Below are 23,479 nucleotides of genomic sequence, written 5' to 3'. Positions count from 1 at the left end.
CATAATGAGACACTTAGATAATCTCAACCCAGCTTGACATAAAATATTTACCTGAAAGGTCTTGTTACAAAAGAACTTTTCAATAACAATGAAAAGTAATCATAGCTGTTAGCATGAAAAGTCGCAATTGATAATATTATAAATATTTGTATTTTGCAAGATGCTTTCATAACATACCTTTTTTATAGAGGTTGCAGACAATCAAACATACAAAGTGTATACTTTCAGGCTCTCTCTGGTCATTCCATAAAACAAATGGCCAAACAATCCCCATAGTCAAAGGTAACCTTGGAGGAATTAACTTCACAAAATGGTGCATGCTTGTCATGGCGAGATCTGAGCATAGGAAGGAGACAGAGGCCAACTCCGCAAAGATTTCTGAGTGTCTTTAAAGTTTATACTTTAGGAGACATAACACAAAGGTTTTCAGCTAATTCATCTTGCTTTTAACTAGCCAAGAAAATGGGAAAAGGTGGAAAACTAGGTTGGTGTAGAAAATGGGAATAAGTCTCAAAGGTTGGAGGATGTGAACTCCCATTGTGGACACCTTTGGGGTGTGAGTTTTACTGTGGTGCTTCATCACTTGTTAAAATATACAGGTGCCTTGCACTGATGGATAATGCCTTTTTCCTTCTGTTCTTCCTCTTTGTGTTCAGAAAAAAGCATACAGTTTTTCCTCTAGTGTCATTATAAAGCAGCAAACAGCTTTTAGTATCAGAGTGTTGGAAACATGACAGAAAGGTTAAAAGCCAATCCCACCACCTCTTAATTTTGCAACTAACTCCAGTAGCACTTATAAGACTTTGATTAAAAAGCCATCTTCTTAAGATGACTTGCTTACAACCAGAAACTGGGAGAAGAGACAAGATCCAGCGCCCCACTCAAAGTAACAGCAAGCTGAAAAATGGTGCCTGCACAGGAGATTCAAATGGAGCTCTCCATCCATGTCCAAGTGTTTGGAAGACAAACACTGCCCTGAACTGAAGAACTGACTACCAACAAGTTGCACTGGTTCTGAAATTACCTCCACTGAGTGCCTGGTCCCTGGCAGAGTGGACCGTGGGGAAGATGAATTACTCAGAGGGCTCAGCACACTCAGGGATTGCTCTTAATTCCCCAGAATGTGCCTCAGCAGAATGCCGGTGTCCTGCACCACTGGCTGGAATCCAAGCAGATCCATTACCTTCCCTTTATACAACAGCTTACCACATGCCTCTCTGACACCAGAGATATGCCTTTCCTCCTCCTCTTTATTTTTACTTTAGTATCTTCAACACAACTGAGATGCATACTTTAGATTATACCATTAAGGAGGATTTTTATGCCTATTTAGCACTTGGTAAATTATTTTGCTATCTTCCCAACGCTAATCCAATACTGTTTTAAAGATAGCAAATTAAACTAACAATATGGCTCACACAGATGCTTACATGAGTTACACTGAATTACCTGTACTTTGAATATCAAGTTATCTGCATAAGAAACCTCTAAATGTCCCTGAAAACAATTCTTTTTGACTCAGAAATAGTTATTTTGACTGTCTCAGGAAAAAAACAGTCCTTCTCAAGAAGTTCTTAGTAAACAGGGGATAGAGAAAAGATAATGATACATTTCCTTTCAAAATTGATTTGCTTTTTCTTCAGTTGTGGGTATTTGCTGTACCCAGTTGTACCCAGATCTGGTTAAGAAATAGCGCACCTTTGAAATTCCGTGTCTCTCTTTTACTCTGGCCCCAAAAAAAGAATTGTATTTCTATCCCAGACTAACACTACAACAAGAACTTAAATATTTTTACTTTGGGAATAAATAGACAACTCTTCAGAAAGTGCTTTTCTTTTTTTTTTTTTCTTTTAATAAATCAGCACACACAGTAAATTGGTTGATAACACGCTTATCTGATCTGAAAGATGCAGACTGAATTTTTTTGTGTTTTGCTGTATCTAGATCATGGATTTGAGACTAAATAGTTAATACCCCAACTTTCAGACTCTCTTTATTCTGAAAAATTACTTCTCCTCTTCTCCTCTCAATTCCTGTTGTATGCAGTAGAAATCTAACTAATATTGTTAAAACAGCCATATTCCTACTTTGCAGACTACAACCACCTGTTTTGTTTTCAATGGGAAAAAAACTAATTGAAAAAAAAACTCCTGCCCATTCTGCAGCAAACTTACTACTACAGAAGCATCTGAGGCTTTCTATACAGAAATGCAGATGCCCAGGAATTACTAGCACAGTTATCATTATGCTGAGGTGCAGCCTTGTTGCTTTTAACAAGACCACTAAAACTCCACACCAAGCCTGGCATTATGAACACAGCTGTTCATTCCTATGCCAATAAGGAGAAGAATTAGGAAAAAACCAAATTGCAACACTACACTCCCACACCACCACAAAAAAAATCCAAATCAAGGGGAGCTTTTATTCCAAGAGCAAAATCTCAATTCATAGATTCATAGCTCAGGTATCATAAGCTTATATATGTTTTGCTGCAGTATATGAGAATCCCATTATTAACAATTATTTCAACATACAAGACACTACAAAACCAACTGACATAAATGCAAACTAAGTTTGTATATCTAAACTATTTCCATGTAACAAAAATTCCCTTTTTTTTTTCAAACTTAAGATCTTCTCAAGCTGCTTCTGCATGGGAAGTGATCCTCTCCCCCTTACTCTCAGAAGGTCACAAGCCCTCAACAAATCAAGAAAATAAGTCACATGGAGCAAACCCATACTACTAGGAAAGGAGCAGGATATTAAATGGATAGCCAGCTAGGAATTCTACAGGATTACAGCAGTTGTCAATTTTTACAGATTTTCTTCCACAAGTCTACGACTTGTTTTTCACAATTAAGAAGTGCACCTTGGCACTTCAGTGAAGTTTCTCCCCTTGTGATGTAACAAATGCCGCCAAAGAACTCATCAAGGCTCTTCCTACCCTTGACTCTAAAATCTAAACGCTGACGTAAAGTGTATTTATACATCAATACTTCCATTTAGTTTCATCATGAATACCAGCAAAGCATTTGATATCAATGGAGTGTTAAAAGGCATCATTAAAAACATGTGGAGAAGCCCTGTGGAGAAGTACTTGAGGTATGGTTGATGAAAAACTCAACATGAACTGTAAATGTGCATCCCAAGAAGCAACTGCATCCTGCATCTGAAGCAGTACGGCCAGAAGGATAACAGAGGGGAGTCTGCCCCTCTGCTCTGATGAGACCAGCAAAGTTCTGGTGTCCCCAACATAAGAAGGACGTGGCATTGATGGAGTAAGTCCAGAGGAGGCCACATAGTTGACAGGAGACTGGAGCACCTGCCCTGTGAAGACAGGCTGAGAAAGTTGGGGCTGTTGAGCCTGCAGAAGAGAAAGTTGTGAGGAGACCTCGTAGCAACCTTCCAGTGCCTGAAGGGGACCTTCAGGGAAGCCGGAGAGGGATTCCTTCTCAGGAACTGCAGTGATGGGACAAGGAGTAATGGGCACAGACTGAGAAGAAATTTAGGCTGGATATTAGGAAGAAATTCTTTACTGTGAGGGTTGTGAGATACTAGAACTGGTTGCCCAAATAAGCTGTGGATCCCTGGTAGTATTCAAGGCCAGGCTGGATAAGGCCTTGAGCAACCTGGTCAAGCAGGAGGTGTCCCTGCCCATGGCACGGATACCTATTTTATGAATAACAAATATTATTCCACTGATGCATAGGCATGCTATGCATAGTGTTGTTATGTTACTTTCAAATTCTTATGTAAACTATTAACGATCTCTGCTCTTTGCAAATCACGGCCAGAAGGCCCAACACCCTATCCACAATTAAAATCATTTATTGTCTCATGTGTATGTCAATACACGTCTCATGCGTATGTCATAATCTGATCACCATCAGAAACTCATCATTTGTCTATTCAAAGTTTATCAACAGAAAAAACACATTCTACTGCTTGGTGTGGTGACCAAAAGCTTGTGCAATCTTCCCAGTTACAGAAGCTGCTCAAATAAAGGATGTCCCCCAACTTTGTTTTGCCAAACACTCACAGGGACACTCAATGGGCCAGAAACATCCCATGAGCACGCAGTGATGGAAAACTTACAATCTCCAGGTCTCAAGCAGCAGGATAACAGCTCGGTCATGACCTCCAGAATGGCAAGGAACACTGTATGCATGAAGTTTTATACACTTTGAAGAACTGCAAGCAAATTTTAAATCCACTTACAGCAGTCTAGTCAGATCAGCTGGGCATTTCCAATGGCCAGAACACGATGTATGTAACATGAATTCATCGAGGTGATACAAAGTCACACAAACACACTACTGAACCATATGGAAGAATCTCATTCCATCCTATTAATACCACATCCAGAATTTAATCCCCACACAGCCTGGCCCAGAGCCACTGTGTCTGCTTTCCATTACTCATCACCTTCTAACTCTGCATTCAAAGCTGAGCCCAGAACAGCCCACATGCTTCAGCATGGGAAGCACTCTTGCTTCCTGCTGGCAGAGCAACCCCTCACATGGAGTCTGCTGCTCCTGGAAGTTATGGAGGGAGAGTGACCTAACCCACAGGCTACAGGGGATGAAAAAGGAATAAAGATGCTCCATTACTCCCACAGCCACAGTCTCACAAATCTTACCCACAAAGGACTCAGCCATGTGATGACTCCCAGGATAATCACTCCTTGTTTGCTGTCAGTAACAGTACTCTTCGATACTGGAAGTGGTACCTCCTACCACTGCCAGAGAGAATAAGTGTACACTGCAAGGAAAAATCCATCTGTACTGGAACACCATATAGTCCTTTATTTAACACCAAGGAATTTGATTACAATTCCATTATTTCTGAAAATGCATCTTGATTGCATTGCTGTCATTTCAAGAAGCAGTACTGTCGAGGGTCTCAGCACTACAGATTATAAAGTGAGGCACCCATGAAAAACAATCAGTAAACAAACAGTGTATTATCAGTGCAAGTGGGTTATTTTTGATAGGGCTGTTCATATAAATAATACAGTATTTATTGCTACACAAAGTCTGCTCAACTAACACATCCAACATTTCTGGTGCACCTAAATATTTAGATTTTTCTTTATTTTTTTCATTTTTGAGGCTGAAGAGAAACAAGAACACAAAACTTAAAATTAAAGAACAACAATGCAAAACCATTTGGTAATATGACACTGCCATTTTTCAAATTTTACAGCAGGTGGGAAAAAAGTATGTCAGCAATTTCCCAATGTAGTTTTCTGGAAGACTGAGTAGGAACATTACATACAATTGATAAATTCAGAAAAAATACTGTGTTCTAGAAAAAGTAATTTTATACCCTTTACACTGTCTATCATTCATTATGGTTCTTCAGCTAAATTAAAATCTAAAGTTTTAATGGATTTTCTTTTTAAGTCCAGAAACAGAAGACTTTCTTTAGTTTTTGCCATTTTTGTCTTCTACATTGAGTCCCTTCCATAGGTCACAGCCTAAATGCTGCTACTTATGACTTTTTAGATTTTTAGTACTCTTATTCAAGAAATTTCCTGGCAAGAGCTCAAAAAGACAAGCACAATTTTCCTTCCAGAAGTGCTAACTACAGCTCTACATGAAAAAAATAACAATTGGGTTTTTCCCAGGAGAAATACTGCAACAGTAACACACACAAACAATAACAACCAAACTATAAAAACAAACTCCAGATCTGATATAATACAGAACTTGATTTAACTTGAATGACAAATTACAATACATATTTTAACTGTGTATGACAAAATAGAGCATGTTTCAATATAATAAATTAATCCCAACATATTTTAAGATTTTGTTAAGAAGTTTCTATATGGGAATGTCTGGCTACATCCAGTTCAAATAAAAAGAGTACACAGAGCTCAAAAAGTTCTCACTTAAGTAAAGAAAAAATAGCAGCATGCACTGCAGATAGTCTGGTGGAATATTAGAAGAAGATAATGGCAGACAAAACAAGTCACAGCGCAGAAAAAGCATCTACACATTGCAGAGCTGTGGTGAAAAAAATCCCATTTTGCTTTGCCTGCGCACCCAGCTTCTGCTTTACCTGTTACACTGTTTGTATTCTAACCTACAAGTTTTCTCCTCTTTGCTCTTTTGACTCTCTCCCCCAAGGAGAGAGGGAATGAGAGGCTCTGAGATGTGTACTTGCCAAACGGGGTTAAACCATGACAACAAAAAGTAGAAAAGCTTCTCTTAAGTGGAGATGGATCTCATGAAGAGCATCTAAGAACCACAGCGCCAAGCCTGAATGAGTTCAAGAAGTGTTTGGGCCGTGCTTTCAGGGGCATGGTGTGACTCTTGGGGACGGTCCTGTACAGGCCCAGGAGTTGGATTTGATGATCCCTCAGAGTCCCTTTCAACTGAGCTTATTCTGTGATTCTGTAAGATGAAAAACTAAGTCAAGCATCAATTCTCCTAATTTGTTCTATATTGAACAGTACAGATTTAACACTAATGCTTTACATTGGATAAAACAATCTAAATTGATCTGGGAAATGCTGGTTTTAAATTGATGCATGTTGTGTATTGTGCTTTTCATCTTTTGGAGATTACAATGTTTATTCCTGCTGTTTCCGATCTTCAGCAGAAGCCTGTCATTGTTTGCCTATTCCTGAAGACAGCAGTGATACTACCACATTCCCTGATGCCTAAGACCATCAAGTGTATTTTTCAGTAAAAAAGGTGCCAGATGTTTTATCCATCAGCTTAACTGCATTTCCAAGTAATAACTATAACCCGAGGGAAAGTCATGAGAGTGGCATGAGCAAGGGAAAACATTTCATTGTGACAATCCCAGGCTACTGAGACCACTGTCTCTATGCATTTAAACAATACAAGGCTATAAAGTAAAGAGCACTTTCTTAGTCTCCATGCCAAGTATAATTTTGATTTTGCATTGCCATTAAAAACACCAAATTACTAGACAAGTCCACAGCTGCTTCAAAAGCAAGCCTAGAGAGGACTGGTACAGAAGCTGTACTATATTTCCAAACCAATTATTCTGTCAGCTATGCTATTAAGGTTTGTTATCTTCTAATTTTCAAAGTTTTATAAAAAGAGAAGCAGATTGTCAGATAATGTGGTCAATACGTAACCATTAAGACTCTTCTCTACTGAAAAATAAAGTTCATTTTGGCAAATTTCTGAGAACATAAAATATAATTACAAAGTCCATTTCACCACAGTGAGCAATACAACATGACAGAACTTCGTGTTTTTCTCCTTGGCAAGATCTCACATCATCAAGCCCATGCAGTCAAGTTCAAAGCCCAGCCTGATCTGGCAGCACACAGGCCTCTGCCTCTTACAGGGCCACCAGAAGAAGCTTTTGGTAGAACTTCAGGCAGATTTTGTCCTTTAAATGCTGAGAATATCTGGCCATTTAGACTAGAAACTTTCAAAACAAATCCCATCATTTCTCCATTAACACATTCTTATATTTATTTTTTATTACTGTAGTTACACATTCTGTATTTTAAATATATCTTATACATATGCATACATATCCTTACTAATATATACAAAGTATAAAGTTACATTACATACAGATATGTACATAACTTTATACGTAGCTTGGTATATGTTGTTTTAATATTACAGTATTATTTATTAATAGATTATTGTAATATGGCAGTATCACCAATAAAAGGCATTATCAAAAAAAATACCTACTTAAAAAAAAAAAAAGAAAGATTAAAAAAAGTATTTGGAAACACCAATTTTCCTCATTTCGTGTAACTTTTCCATCTGTGATAGAGTTTGTGCAGTTTTTGGAGGCAGAGGCAGGAGTTTCTCTGATGATTTGGCAAAGGAGCAGGGAAAGTATCAGTACCTATAATATTTATTAGCTGCATCTGCTGTAAGTGCTTTTCATAGACTACACGAGCTCAAGACAGTCATTCCAGAAATTTCTCCTACCCTGAAGGGGACACAAACCTTGAGGAACTGCTTGAAATGACGTCTGGTGTTTGAAGCTGACAAGACTCTCTTCTCTTGTCTTTCAGCTGCATGTGTAATAAAAAGCTCAGTGCAAGGAGCCATATCCCACTACACATGTTCTGAATGAGCATTTCACATAGTTCCATCTGTCATTTATCTTGGATGATTATTTAAACTAGATTCTGAGTTATTTGTTCTTTCTGGCTAGATTATGTTTCCAAAATGCTGAGCCACTTGCCAGGAAAAACCATATTCAGTCTGAGTCTACAAGTAAGTGCAATACAGATCTCTCATGCTAACCCAGCAAACCCATTTGGAAAACAGTACAAAACAGCAGCAATGGGAAAACAGTTGCTACTGCTTGCACAGAACAGAGCTTAACTTACAAAAAAAAAAAAAAAAAAGAAAAAAGAAAAAAGAAAAAAAAGGGTAATTACCAATAAGCTCAAAGTTTCTAGGGGAAAAAAAAAAAGGCAAACAGAGCTTCCATCTAAGAAACCAAATAAAAAAGAAACTTTGTAGTATCTATGTTGAAACCATCTACTGCATTTACTGGAGAAAAAGTCTTTCATCACCAGTAAATAAATGATAGTTTATTCTCGAGGCTCTGTGTTAAAAATCAGAATATTATTTTGTGCAATTCTTTCTAATCAATCTATTTTTTTGTTTTCAGGCAAGCTATTTTCTTCTCTGTTTATGTTTGTCCATTAACATAAACAGCCAAAGACTCTCAAGCACTAACCTTTTACTACATTAGCTAAAAGCACAAAGCCATGCAGCTTAACTCACCCCATCTGTCCACAAGTATCAAAGTGCCTAGAAGGAATGTTAGTTAGATTTTATTTAATCACTGAAGTCATATAGCAAGAGTGAATTCAAGGAAAAGGTGACAGATCAGATGAAAGATAGACAGTTAAATTTTAACCTTGACCTCTAAGATTACATTTTACATCATGTTGTTTTAGTATCAATGAAGACACCTGCACAAAGTATCTCCGTGCACAAAGAGAAGGGAATAAATGTAAATATTTTCAAAGCCAGGAACTTAAGGATATAAATGTTTCACATTCAAAAAGCTGAAAAGGATATCATGTATTTAAAGTTGCAAAACAAATGCACATACATAAGTAATATTTAAGGGTATAATTAATTTTAACATCATGGTCCTAGAGATTCCACACTCTCTATACCACGTTCTATTTTAGGCACATAACATGACAATGTGTGTATGTCACTAATGCTGAGAATGATGTTTGTGATATATTTAATATCCCAGTTATTGATTTAGACTACTTGATGGATACCTGATACATACAGTATTTCCATAACACAGTGAAATACAGAATAAAACAAGAGGTAGCTACGGTTACCCTCACTGGCTGCACAAAGGAACAGTTTCAGAAATCCCAAAGCATATTTAAAGAAAAAAGATTGGGATAGGCTGAGCTAGTAATCTAATTGCATATTTATCAATGCTTAAAAAAGGGAACACACACTATTTTCAGAATATTTTGAGACTAATACCCAAAACTCATTCATTGAAGATGAATTTGGGGGCAAGAATGTTACAAGTCATTTAAACTCAGAACCAAACCAATTATAGTACTTCACCAACTTTAAGATGCCCAGTAGAGAGAAAAAATTAATAGGAATATATTCACATGACATACCTGAGTTAGAAGGCACATGCATAAATTATGTTAAGCTGTCTTTCATAGCCATAGACTACAGGTATCTGAATAATTTAATAAAAAAAAAAGACTACCTATTTCCTGTTCAGTAACAGGCAGTATTAAATGAATTTACTTACTGAGTTGACTGCCTTGTCATGAACAAGTTTTTCTTTAGTACTATTTATTGAGATAGTAAATACAGCAGTAAAGATACAGTAGAAAATAAACCATGAAGCTGGCAGAGGGATGGATGCTACCACACACCAGCAAGAGCACTGCCTGCAGCTTGCCTCAGCTGAATAAGGAATCTCTCCAGTGCTGGGCACTGCTGGAAAGGAACACCAGGGGTTCAAAGCACCTTGAATCCAACTGGGGCCTCCTCCACAGGCGGCAAGTCTTGCACAACCTTCATCAGGAAAATTTAAAGGCTCCATCTTGTAGATGGTTCAAGGACACAACCTGAAGATGCAGTAAGAAGACCTTTCCAACCATGCTACAAGCAGAACAGAAATCTGAGGCTGTGCAGGGAGCCACTGCCTGGCTCTGTGCTATGTACTGCCACTCAGAACAGTGTAACACAGCAAGAACAACAATAACCAGCAGCAATGTAAGATGCAAAAAGACAAAAGGACAACATTTTGAGGAAACTGTCTGCTCCTTTAAGGAAGCTGTAAAGCAGGAGATTTGAAAACCCAAAGAAATAAACAAACAATCCTTGTTTAAAGATGCTCCAACCCATAAAGCAATGGCAATTTTCATTATTTTAACATAGCATTGCTTTACTACATAGATTTTAAGAATTAATAATGTAACCATGTGGTCAGGTTCACACAAACTGAATTCCACTGTGAGGCTGCTCTGAGGCCTGCAAGCCACCACTGAGCAGCTTGCTTGATGTAGATTAAAAGCATTTACTTGTAATAATAAGTTTCAAAAGCATGTTAAAATTATGATGCAGACTTACACATGCTTTATTTTACTTAGTGAGCATCCCAGTAATTTTCCATGTGCATCTGCATTCTCCAAAAAATTCTAACAGAATAAAGACTTGAAGATAAACACTTTAAAATATTACTTAGGAGGAAAGAACCTATCCTGGGACTTTTTGCTCCAACAAAAGCAGGCAACCTTTTCCTTTTGATGACTGAGTAAACACAAGAATCTTCTTGTATGTTTCTTAGATTAGACTGCATATATCCCGTCTGGTTTTATTTTAGAACCACATTCCTCCCTCCAGGCGATTCTATACATCATTACAAATCCTTATGCAATTTTATCCCAGATTCTATATTTATCAAGATACCTCATCTTAACAGCCATGCTCTTTCCTCAGCATGAACCAGGCAAAGTTACCCTCACAAAAATTCCCATTCTAACACGATACATCAGTGTCTCACAATTCAAAGCACCAACGTGCAACTTTGTAGGAATCATTATCAATGTATAAGAAATACGCTCTTTTTTTCTATTTGGTGCCTGAATTCAAATTGTACATATTTTTATCTGGCCAAAAATCTTTCACACACACTTATTATGCATAGCTTCCTAAACAACCCTATGTATTACAAAACAAAACAAAAAAAACCAAACCAACCAAACTAAAAATCTTAAATATAGTGAGTAAGTGTGGTCTACAAGCAGTGTAAGCATAACTTAAGTCACAAAGTGATCCTGGTTACTAAGGATGTTTGAAAAAACAATTAGAATCCCAGAGCTATGCATGTCTTCCTTCCACTGCTCTGCAGAAAACAAGTCAGATGATTTAAACAAAATGCTGTTTTGACCTGCATGCAACTGATTACAATTGTTTTGGAAGCACGTGCAGCTTACACGTTTTTTGCCAGAAGTTACCAATCAAGCAAATATACATCAGACAGGTAACATGCTTATAGCAGACATTATTTTGAAAATTTTCTATTGATCTGGGTTGGAAATTTTACCCGAGAAAAAAACCATTCACAAAATACTGGAATTTGCCTAAACCAACTATGTTTCAGCACTCAATTTCTTTGGAGACACAGCGCACATCTCAAAATGTCACCAAAAAACACTGGTAGAATTACAAACCTTTATAAATATTTTTAAAAATCAACTTACAAGTCTGGGAGTCCAGAGATTTCTATTAAACCCCTTATAAAGATACGTTATATTTAATATATGCACTCTCCCTAGATTATCCTATGAGCTCTGTTACTGAGTTCAGCACAGCCCTAGGATTTGTTTATATACTATTTTACCTTTCCACAGCAGCAGAACCAAGGGAGAGTCCCCTGAATAACCTAGTATTTGGAGAATCTTTTACAGTACTCTGATTTCTTTTAAAAAGTGTAAGGCAATGGCTCCAAAATAAATTTTCATAGTGGGTACACATATAGACCTGGAAAACAAATCTAAGCTCTAGTTTTAATCACTCAAAGTTTTCTACTCCCAGTTGCTAAGAATAACTGTTTTCATATTGTGACAAAAAGTTGTCACTCCCATGTGTGTGACGCGAATCACCACTCCCATGTAGTGTGTAGGTAGTGTGACAAACAAAGTCACCACTCCCATTTTTGCTTCTCTTAAGAACCACTGACACTCGAAAAATTATGAAACATTCAATGCAGTTTAAACTGAAAAAATTATTGCAGTCCAAAATAGAATTGTTTCAATAAATGCATTTTAAATATAATTAGATTTTCAGACACTTAAAATATTTACAAATTATCACAAATTTTTTGTTAATTGTTATAAGCACTATCTTAATATTTTCAGTACGCTCAAATACAACATATGTATTTAAGACCTCTAAGACACAAACTGAGTCTCCCCTGATCTGGAATAACTGAAGAAGTTTGCTGATGTAAGGCAGCAGCAGTAGAAAAGGTAAGATAAAGAGAACCAATTAGACTATGACCATGTAACAGAAAGTATTAACAAGAACAGACCCCAAAAATTTCTGTTAGTAGGTTATGATTTCCTCTTTACCTCAGGTAAGCAGCATGAAATATTTAAGTACCAGTTAATGCTACCACAACCCCAAAAACCAGAGTGCTGAAACATGGCAATGTTTATCAGCAGACAAGACTTTGCAGACATAAAGCTTCATATATGTGCTAGTAACAACTCTAGTTAGTCTCATTTGGAAAATGGTGACTTAGTGCAAATTGTGACATGCTGCAGGGATCACAACTTTTCAAGGGCAAATCAAATTATATTCTTTCTGAAGCTAGTGACCTAAACACGGCCATAAAAAACTCAGCAGGGGCAGGATATACTGCCTCTGGTAGCCTGCTGCTTCTCAGAATTTTCTTATCATTTGCAGTTTGTGTGTGTCCAAGATCTAACCTGCAGTCCACTGCAAGGTTCCAAATGTAGTTGGAGTGGGTAATGTTATTACTGCAAACTGCATGCTCTGAGAGCAAAAAAGCACAAGAGACAATATTTCAAGTCTGATCATGGTTACAAACCATATACCATTGTGCCATTTGAACTGCACTACTGAAAAAGAAAAGCAGCCCATATAATATCAATGCAGTGTGCACAGCAGTGTGAACATTTTTGATCTGGCTGTGTTGGTTAGGATAACAGAAGGAACACTTTTAGTGAATGCAACATAAATCCCCATTCTGAGTTACACTGGTAGATCAAAAGGCTCGGGGGGATTTTTCCTTTTTTCCCCTTCCCCCCCCCCCCCCCCCGCCCTTCTTTTTTTCTCCTCTTGATACAAGCTGATTAGCTCATTTTATTAAAAAATGAAAATTGATCTTGTTTTTTTCCAACAAACGCTGTTTTTTTCCAACAAACCCTCTGGTTTGGGTATTGTCAGTATAGCTTCACAGGTAAATAATAAGTGTAGATGGAACCAAAACCTGGTACCTATAAAGAAAAAGTTTCCATAATATTGTGTTCATTTTGCTACAATAATCTTTGTAGAGTTTTACAATCAACACTAAGGACTTACTCCAACATATTATTAGTTATATGTTTCTAAACAGTAGGTCAGCAAATTAAGATAGAGAATGAAAACTTCATAAATCATGAAAGATTACATCTGAGGTATTATTACATTAAAAATAGAACGTTTTATTACTGGGATGTTAACCACTTAATGTACATTGTAAGAACAGGTAAGTGTTAGTGAAAATGTTGACAAAAAACCTGGGCCAAAATTAAAAAAAAAATAACCCTGAACTGATAATCATTGTCAGAATAAACAATTCTATTAAAATAAGTAACCAAAGACACGCCACTACAAAATAAAACAGAAACTATCCATACAACTCACAAAAAGAAAACAGATTATCTGACCCTGAAAGACCTTTGATTCTGCAAAGACTCATATAGGATTATGCTGTGTTAGGATGGATTTCATTTAATCTGAGCAGAAGTCAGAAGTGCCCCTAACCAATATGAGCAGGATTAAACCCATTCCAGCAGGAAGAAAGGACAGGAATTAAAAATAGATTTAAGAAACTAGGTGTCAAAGGTATCAGTCTTTGATTTTAGAATATTCAAAAGCTTTAGAAGAAAGAAATAAAAAAAAAAAAAGTACTAAATTTACAGAACTTTACCTTTGGCATGCTGTTTGCCAGCTTCACTAGAAATTGTTTGTCTGAAATTGCCTGGAACAAGGGAAAACTGAAAAATGTCTGATTACTTTGACAGAGATTAGTTTTAGTGAGAAAAACTAAAAATCTAAATAGAGTTATCAACTTCAACTACTTCACCTAAACAGACAGGAAGTATTTCCAATGAAGTCTTTGTGCAAAGAAGTTACTAATGGTAACTTAGGACAGGAATGAAAATTACATAATGTAATAACATAATAACATAATGTAATGCTGCTGAAAAGCACAAAATCTTATTATATTTGTTCTTTACAGCATGGAGATACATTGTCACTTTCTCAGCTTCACTTTGTCAAATATTTTAAATAATTACAACCTATTTTGCAGCAATTGAATAGTCAAGACTATATTATCGAGGGAAATTGGGAAGCCCTGTACTATAATCTCACTCATTCTCAAGAGCAACCAGTAAACCTTGTTGCTGATACAGAAATATAAACATTTCCACTACATATTCCTTTATAACAAAGATAATGAAAATTACACTGTTTAATTTCAAATACTTGTCTTAACCTGTAATATTTCACACACCATGCTGCCAACATTCCCACTACATAGCATACTACATCAGGAACAAACAGCTCAATATTGTTTGTCAGCACAAGCTCAAGCAAGGCTGGTTAAGATTAGTTACAATGAAAAGGAATAACAGAAAATAAGATTATCCACTATGAGAATGTGTAAAGCATTTTCATATCTCATGATTCCACAATCTCTGAACTGAGAAAAAGATGGGTTCAAAATATATAATAAAGGTGACTACCTGTTCCAACACTGTTTCACTTTGGGCTATTTTCTATCAATCAGAAGTCACAAGTAGCATCTAAACTGCTTAAAAGACCTGCAGCATGCCTCTGGCTCTATCACTGCTGCTCATAGCTTTCACAATCCTCCTGCAGCACTATGCGCTGCATGGTAATTTCTTGGGTAGATTTAAAAAGCTCAGTACACTACCTGTAGTAATATGGAGTACAATACATATGGAGAATTAGCTTCCCCAAAAATCATTTTATGGGGAAACTGAAAAGTTTGAATTGAATAAACATTTGAAGAGTCCAGCAATTTACAATCTCCAAAACCAAAGCAGTAAAGTAAGTCCTAGACTTTTGAACTTCCTCTTGAGAGTTATTAAAAGTGTACACATAGGACTGTCCATGCATTACAAGGAAGCTACAAGAAGACATCAGCACCAGACTCAGACCTCTTCACTCAACACCCTTTAAAAGTGATTACTTCCCACATCTAACATTTTATATATATGCCTACACACGCATCTACTTAAGCAAGAGTTCCATGCATATATGAAATTGGTCTCAATGACAGGACTTTTAAAATGCAATGCTGCTTAAAAACCTCACATAATTAAAAGAACAACAAGGAGATACATTTTCAGTAGGATATCTGCTGAGTAATGGATGCTTTCCTTGCTAGGAGATGGATACAGAAAATTAAAGTTTGAACATGTGCTGTCCGAAGTTTTAACACGTCCAAGGATAAGGACTACTAGACAATCTATTTAGGAAAATGCCTACTAATAAAAATTGAGTTTTCTACGAATATGTAACTTAGGTATTTTCCACAATGAAGAATACAATATTAAAAAAGTATTAAAAAAGTAATTATTTGTTCTTGACTCGGGAATAAAGGTTGTTCTCAAGAAAAAAGGCTGCTATTTATCTGCTTGTAGTTCAGCCTTTTTAATCACAGCTCAGAGATAAGACATCAAAGCATACAAAGTGTTGAATACTTCCAAAAATTCTTAGATATAAGTAGATGAATGGCACTGCAAGCATAGACTGACCTCTTCCCCCACCACACCTAAACCCTCTGGCCTACAAAGCATTTAGCTCTTCCAGCTTTGAAATAACACACCTGTAATTGACAGTAACTTCTTATCTGAAGGAAGAACAGGAAAAAGCTCACTGCCTCCATGAAAATGATAAAGTCGGGAAATTGTGTACAAAGATTATTTCATAAACAGTAATGATCTGTCCCTGAGCACCCTTCTGAGAGTGTCCTGATGCTCCAAGGCAAACCACATTTCAGTATCCAGGGCACACATTTTGGACATAGTAAGAGGAAATAAGTCTGTATAATGCATTTCAGACAAAGTATGAATTATGAAAGTACTACTTCCGTGAAATATATATATATATATATATATATATATATATATAATTTTTTTTTTTAAGAGACAAAAACGTGCATGACTAACAGCACCGGACATGCAGATCGTGGAAGTTTCCCCTGAAAGTTACCAGCAAAGCGCGGAGCTCACTACAGGCCGTGTGTCTGTGCAAAGCACACATGTCCACCGTTCATCACGACCAGGGCTGTCAGGGGCAGAGGAGAAACGCTCCGTGCTGAGGCAAACGCTGCCTTCTCCCGCTGCGGAGAACGGCGGAGTCCCCGCCGCTGAGGGGAGGCTGCTCAGCGGTAAGTGGCACGCTGCTGAAGCCAAGGGGGCCGGGGACGCTCATTACCTGCCACACCACCGGCGTCAGGAGGGCTCCCGCAGCCAAGTCCCGCCTCACCACCGGGTCTGACCACCGCGGACCCCGACCCGTCCGCGGGCCGCTCACAGCCGCCCCGGCTCCCCGCGCCCGCCCAGCCCTGCCCTGCCCGCCGCCGGGAGCGGGGATGCTGCTGCCTTACCTGAGCCAGGACCGTCGGGAACACGCGCGGCCGCCCGCTGTAACACGCCGCCAGGCAGCCTCCCCCGACCAGAGCAGCGGCGGCGGCGGCCCCCCATGCGGACGCTCCACGCCGCCGCCATCTTCCCGGAAAGCGCCGCGGCCGCAGCGCCCCGCATGCGCAGTGCCGGGCCTGAGGCCGCGGGGCGGGGGCAGGCCCGGCCCAGTCCCGCCGGGATCGCCCTGGGCCGGCTCCGCCAGCGGGAGCGACGCCACCCGCACTACCGGAGGGGACGGAGCTGGCAGAGAGGTAACCTGAAAGGAGGGTGTAGCCAGGCGGGGGTTGGCTCTTCTCCCAGGCAACGAACGACAGACAGCACGAAAGGACATAGTCCCAAGCTGCGCCAGGGGAGGTTTAGGTTGGGCATTAGGAGGAATTTCTTCACAGCAAGGGTGGTTAGATGTTGGAATGGGCTGCCCAGAGAGGTGGTGGTCTTTAAGGAAAGACTAGACGTGGCACTCACTGCTATGGTCTGGTTGACGTGGCAGTGTTGGGCCACAGGTTGGATTCGATGATCCTAGAAGGCTTTTCCAACCTAGCTGGTGTCCTGTTTCTGTAACGCAGGCGGGTGCGCCCGCTCCCTCCGTCCCGGGCCGGGGAGCCCCCATGTGAGGGCAGGCGGCAGGGCCCCCTTCCAGGCGGCTTCCTGGTGGGGATGGAAGGCGGCCAGGGCAGCGGCCAGGTGTGGGGTTGTGCCAGGGGAGGGGGCACGGAAGGCCTGGCTGTGCAGCAGGGAGTGAAAAGTGGCGATGCTTGCAGCGGTCCTGCGGCCCCAGGGTGCCCCGGCCACCCCCGTGTGTCTGCCAGAGCTCAGCTTCGCCTCGCTCCCTGGTGTGACTCTTCTTCCAGAGCTGACTCCCACTGCTGAGAGCGTGAGGAGCAATGGGCCACCGGCGGGGCTGGAGGTACTGCGGGAAGCCCGGGGTACTGAGCAAGGCAGGTTAGGTGAGCTTCCACAAGCAGGGCTGACCCGGCGCTGATGATTTCCTAGCGTTGATGACCCATATGGATGTGTTGCTCAGTGTGTGATCCAGATCAGAAACAACAAAAGCGTGAGCAAGTTTAGAATATCCTCCTCAAGGGCAGAGTAGAGTTTCTCGTGAAATACAGATGACAGAAGATGAGTTACAGAAATTGTTGTGGCAGAGGTGTTAGCTGAAAAGCATTACAGAATTATTTGGTTGGCTGTAGCGCTTGTGCCAAAGGACGACTGCTCACCAATGCTTCAGAGTGCTTTTTTTTCCTCACTGCCATAGTTTTAACAAAGCTCTCTAGGTCTTGGTTGATTACATTCAAACATTAGTTAGTTGATCACATTCAAAAATTGGGCCATCTGAGAGTTAATGGCGAGGTCATATGAAGTAAATCAGAGAGTAAGTTAAATGTCATTTATATGTTGGCAGTACCGGTATCCTTGTTATCAGACTAGTTCACCTAGTGACTCCATGTGAATGCGGAGAAAGACTGCTGAGAGAAAAGCTGCATGCAATTTTCTATTACTTTGGTCTTCGGTTGAGGGCCTTCAGAAGGTACTCAGTCTGTTTTAGCAAACTGTATCTTCCAGCTCTTTCTGATATGACAGACAGTGCTGTGTTGTCAACATTATAAATGTTCTGGTATGGGCTCTGAAACATGGAAATGCTTTTTTGCCCTCTATCCATTGAGTAAAGGTGATCATCCATCACTGCCATCAAAGTAATTTTACTTCACTCTCCTTCCCTGACCTGAATTCAGAGTAATGAATTCAGTTTCATACAGCATCATTTCAGTCATTTAACTAATGGCATTTCAGAATTTATCCAGTTGTCTTGTGGCATGTGTTGTTCACTGAGTGTCGTTCTGTGAAGTGTTTGAGACATCTTCAAGAATCTCACGACTCAAGTCCTTAACAGGATACAAACCTTTCAAAAACACCTTCTCTGGGGAACACATATGACTGACTGCTCATTGCAAAATCACTGAGGAGTGCAACATGCAGGATGAATGGTTTCCATCTGCACGTGCTAATGTACATTGCAAAAGCTTTTTCCTTTTCCCAGAGACCTAGAAACTAACTCATATGGGAAAAGCCTTTTTAATCCCAATGTAAAACATAGGAGTGAAATCTGTCAATTGTTAAACACACTGGAAAATCCCACTTATTCTGTAAAATTTGCAGGAAATTCCTATTGCCTATCTCTGTTTCCCTCTAGACAGACAAAATATTTTCTGTCCCAATCTTACAGTTTGACACATAGTATTTTTGCAAACACCTTAAAAGGACTTTACTTTCTGTGTAAGCCAATAGCAAGCACTTCATGAGTGCTGGCAACATCTTAGAAATATCTTGTAAAGGATGGCTGAGAGATTTGATTTCTGAATGCCAGATCCCTTGATGTTGAATACACGACCACAGCAAAGGCAAGGAGGTTTAATTCGTTGTTCTGACAGGCATTTTCAGTTTCTCTTTAAGTAAAAACAAATAAGTAGGTCATTTGTCTTTCCTCAGATGACATTCCTGCCTGGAACAGATACAGCTGCAGTGTGAATGGAGAGCTATCCTCATATGGCTGGGAGCACGCAATGCTGATGGGCGAGTTAAGTGTCCTCAGCCACCCCTTCTCTCCTGCAGTAAATTCACCGCGTGGGCACAGGCTCCTGGAATACAAATCTGCCGCTGCTGCTCACAGCTGTGCTGCTGTCACTGTGCTGATACAGTTTTGAGTGCTAGAACACACGCCTTAAACTGCTAGAAAACTCCTGGTGAGTCAGAGCCCTGTTGCACCCCATGCAGTATCACTGCAGGGTGGTTTATGACAGAAAGCAAAGATCTCTGTGCTCTGTAGAAATGATGCTGACAGTCTGGTAAATATAATAAAACTTTCACCAGACAAAAGGAGTTATGTGGTGACAAATGTCATCAGCTACCGTATGCTACACCACTAAAATGTTACCTCCCTTTGCTGTCCTGCTCAGTTTGCTCTTCCATGCTCTTGTAAGCATAAATCATTACATTTAGCAAGATGTCATACCTGCTCTTTTAAAAAATGCTTTCTGTGTGGTGACATCACACTTTGTACTAGAGGTGTTTGCATTGCTGAAAATTTGAAAAAGCAAATGAAAATACTAATAAAATGTTGTCTGAAATGTTTAAAATGTAATTTTTCTTTAAGATTTGAGGTCCCACTGAATAATTATGTAACAATGCTTAAATGCAGTCTTTTCTTAGTCTTTCATTAGGCATAATGAATATAATGTAAAGTCACATCAAAAGACAAAAAACACACCACCGTGAAACGAAACCCTTGTGAGTCCTGTCATTCTTAGGAAATCATGTTTGGCAGAAACTTATTTCTTTTAAGTTTCATTACAAAGTAAAAAAAAAAAAAAAAGTAAACATGTATCTCCTTATGCCTGAAGGTCTGAAGGTCAACTTCCATGTCTCAGTGTCTTTTAAGAGCGTTAGGCCAAGTTCCAAGAGGGATTCACTCTCTACTAGAACTCCAATCCCCTCAAGAGCATTAGGCTTAGTGCCAGCATTCATTTACTCTTGGAACAGCTTAAATTAACTCCTGTTACATTCTGTCTAAACCCTTTCTTACAGAGTAAGAGTTGAGAGCTGGATTCAGTCGGTTAGTCTGAAGGCCACCCATCATGCTTGTCTGTCTTCCCAGACTTAAAATGCTGCATAAACTGGATTGGGGAAGGCAGTGATCAGCTGTTTCTAAGTTGAGGGGGAAAGCTGGCAAGCATCTTTTGTATACATGTCCCCATTTCACGAGAAATAGCGTGGGGGTTGGTCTGACTTATTTAACATAAGTAGATATGACAGTAAGCTCCATCCAAATGTGAGATTTCAGTAGGCTGTACAGTGTGCTAACTGTATTTTGATACTTTCCTGGCAGAGCTGAACAGACAAGCTAATCAAAAGACAACAAATATCACTGCTTGGCTTTATAAGTCAAGAACTGGATTGTAAGATTATATTTTGCCCAATGTCAGACAGAAGATTGAAATGGAAGGTCTCACAAAGCCAGACCTTTAGCCTATTCAAACTTACATGCTCTCTTAAGAATATCATTTCTGTTTTACTTTAGCAAACATGAGAACAGTTTATTTGCCTATGAGTATAAGGCAAACACTCTGAAGCAGGTAAGGATGTAAGCACAAGGAAGACAAGTCTTCCGAAAAGTGATAACGAAGTGTTCTTAGCACACTTAGAAAAGTACAGGGTGATTGGCAGAACTGGACAGTCATTAACGTTGGCCAGGTGATACCTTGGTCTCTGTCCAGAGGCTCAAAAGTCCTGTACCAATGTCTTTGTGGTGAAGGCTGGAACTTGACTTCAGGGATTTCCAAAGCTGCTTTGTATGACTGTTATTCATAGAATAGTTGGAACCTTTCAAGGTCATCTAGTCCACCTTCCTCCAATGAGCAGAAACATCTTCAGCTAGGTCAGGTTGCTCAGAGCCCTGTTCAACCTATTTTCATAATTTCTATCCATCCTTCCTCCACAAGAAAAAAAGAAAGCAAAACCAAAGAACAGAGGAGAGATTACTTTCAAGGAATCTGAATTGCCTTCCTCCAATGAAAATATTTTAAGCTGTTAGTTTACAAAAGTCCAGTTGTTTTGTATGCTTTGGAGATGATGGAAATGGAACTAATTACTAGACAGTCAACATACATCCACTAGTAGATCTGAAAATAAATGTGAGCATTTTGTGGCTAAATAACACTATTCAGCTCATAAATAAGAGTTCACAGCAATCTTTGCAGTTAGGAGTTACACTATAAATATAGCTTATCTTCAAATATTTTCAACTTGCTAAAGTTACTTGAAAGCTTATCATGATAGAGTCCATTTAAAAGGAAAAGAATTAAAATTTATCTAAGATATGTGTCCCCAAATACCTCTCATAGCATTCATTTATACTGACCTCTCTAACACACTGTCTTCCCACACTCTTTGTATGTAGTTAGCTGAAAAACATTGCTGGTGTATGTAACAAGTTCCCTCAAGCTTCAGAATTACTTTTTTAAAGTGAAGTTGAAAATCAGAGAAAAAAAGTTGAAAACAAAATTCTTACTTAAAAAAAATTAATTTGAGAATAGAAAATAACAGTAATGAAATTGGAAAGATTTTAAAATGCAGTTTCTAAGTTGGCAGTGACCTTTTTGTGATAAATATTTGATTTATTAAAGAAATGGTACACAGACTGTTTAAAAGCTAATGTGAATACAAAAGGCAGATCAAAACTGTAACTTTTTTGTGAAGGAATATCCATTTTTTGAATTTGAAAAGTTTATTTGCTATTACTTTCCAAGTAAGGCTATAGGTCTCAGTTCTTTGACAAGTTCCATATATTTTACCTAATTTTAAGTATTTTGAAAACTTCTGTGGTCTGAAGCAAGACTACTTTGACTGCACAAAATTAATTGTATATATAAATCTTTGAAGATTGGAGACTTTCTTGCAATTAGATGAGAACTGTAGTTCAACTGCTGTTTTATCTTCTAATGATAAGATCCCATGGCACTTTTGCAATAATAATAGAGGTCCCATGAAAATATTTTAAGTAATGGAATTACATTACGTGTTTTAGTGGTTATATTTTCCTCATGTTTTCAGCTGAATAAGTTATCCTTCATTTTTCTTCCCTTGCAAACATTCTTCTGCAATGCTGCTAGCACTGATTAAAAAGAGAGACCTATATCTAACTGAAATCCTGTCATTTTGACCTTTAATCTGTATTTTTATATACATACAAAAATATATGCACATTTATATATGTATTTTGCCTATAATATATTAATCATAGGATTTCCTGAAATCTTATTACCAGTGCTTCCTATGTAAATATAGAATTGTGTTGCTGGGACTTTGCTCTATTTCAGGGAGTCTTTATTCTCTTTTCTTTCATTCTCTGAAATCAATGTGAGCATTGCAATCAATTTTAATTATACCAGTATTTCACCCTGAGTTTTACAGGAAGAGTTGGCAGCAATAACTATAGTTAAGATTGCTTAAGTCTTTCTGCTGTATAGATTCTGTACTTAAAAAGAGAGAGGGATAGAAACTATATATAAGGGTACAATAAAACATGTCAAGATTAGCAAAGTTAATTTTATCTGTGTTACCTGAAAAACCAGAAGGATTTATTAGGGGCTCTGACTTTATGTTTTTAAATGCAATGTTACTGAGACTGATATAATTTAAAATAACTATTATTATGTAGTTCAAAAAATACTATAAAGATGGCAAGGCATTACTTCACAGTATTACCAAAGAAACAATTATAGAATTATCAGTATTGTAACCTGTAAAATATTTTTAAAATATGTGTTTTCTGGAAATGTTGAAGTAGAAGCAGCATATATATTTATTTCTTGTTTCTTTTCGCAGACCACAGTCTAAAGCAACTATTAATAACATCTTGCACTGCTACTGTGATTTATTAATGAAAGTTACTTTAATTATCACATCCTTAATGCTACTGAAAATGGTGAAGTATATATAATTATTTCTGTTAAAAAGAAAGGAATAATAAAACTCTAAATTACT

The 23,479-nt window shown here is 38.5% G+C and overlaps 1 protein-coding gene and 1 long non-coding RNA gene across 2 annotated transcripts in view; one reads left to right on the top strand and one right to left on the bottom strand.

Annotated features, from left to right (window-relative positions):
- MICU2 (mitochondrial calcium uptake 2) overlaps nucleotides 1-17,046 on the bottom strand; it is a gene marked incomplete at its 5' end in the record, with an annotated part of 134,736 nt that extends 117,690 nt beyond the window's left edge. Inside the window, one exon of the mRNA XM_041416021.1 lies at nucleotides 16,900-17,046. Coding sequence (XP_041271955.1) covers nucleotides 16,900-17,046 — 147 coding nt within the window. The remainder of the gene's footprint in view (nucleotides 1-16,899) is intronic.
- An 18-nt stretch (nucleotides 17,047-17,064) lies between these two features.
- LOC121342024 lies at nucleotides 17,065-23,479 on the top strand. Its single transcript, XR_005953492.1, has 2 exons — nucleotides 17,065-17,187; nucleotides 19,427-23,479. It is a non-coding gene; the product is annotated as an uncharacterized LOC121342024 (long non-coding RNA).

Source organism: Onychostruthus taczanowskii, unplaced genomic scaffold (genome assembly GCF_017590055.1).
Source record: "Onychostruthus taczanowskii isolate IOZ18803 unplaced genomic scaffold, ASM1759005v1 scaffold50, whole genome shotgun sequence".
Classification (NCBI taxonomy): Eukaryota; Metazoa; Chordata; class Aves; order Passeriformes; family Passeridae; genus Onychostruthus; species Onychostruthus taczanowskii.
Note: the sequence above shows the minus strand (reverse complement) of the source record. Positions and strands in the feature narration are given on the sequence as shown.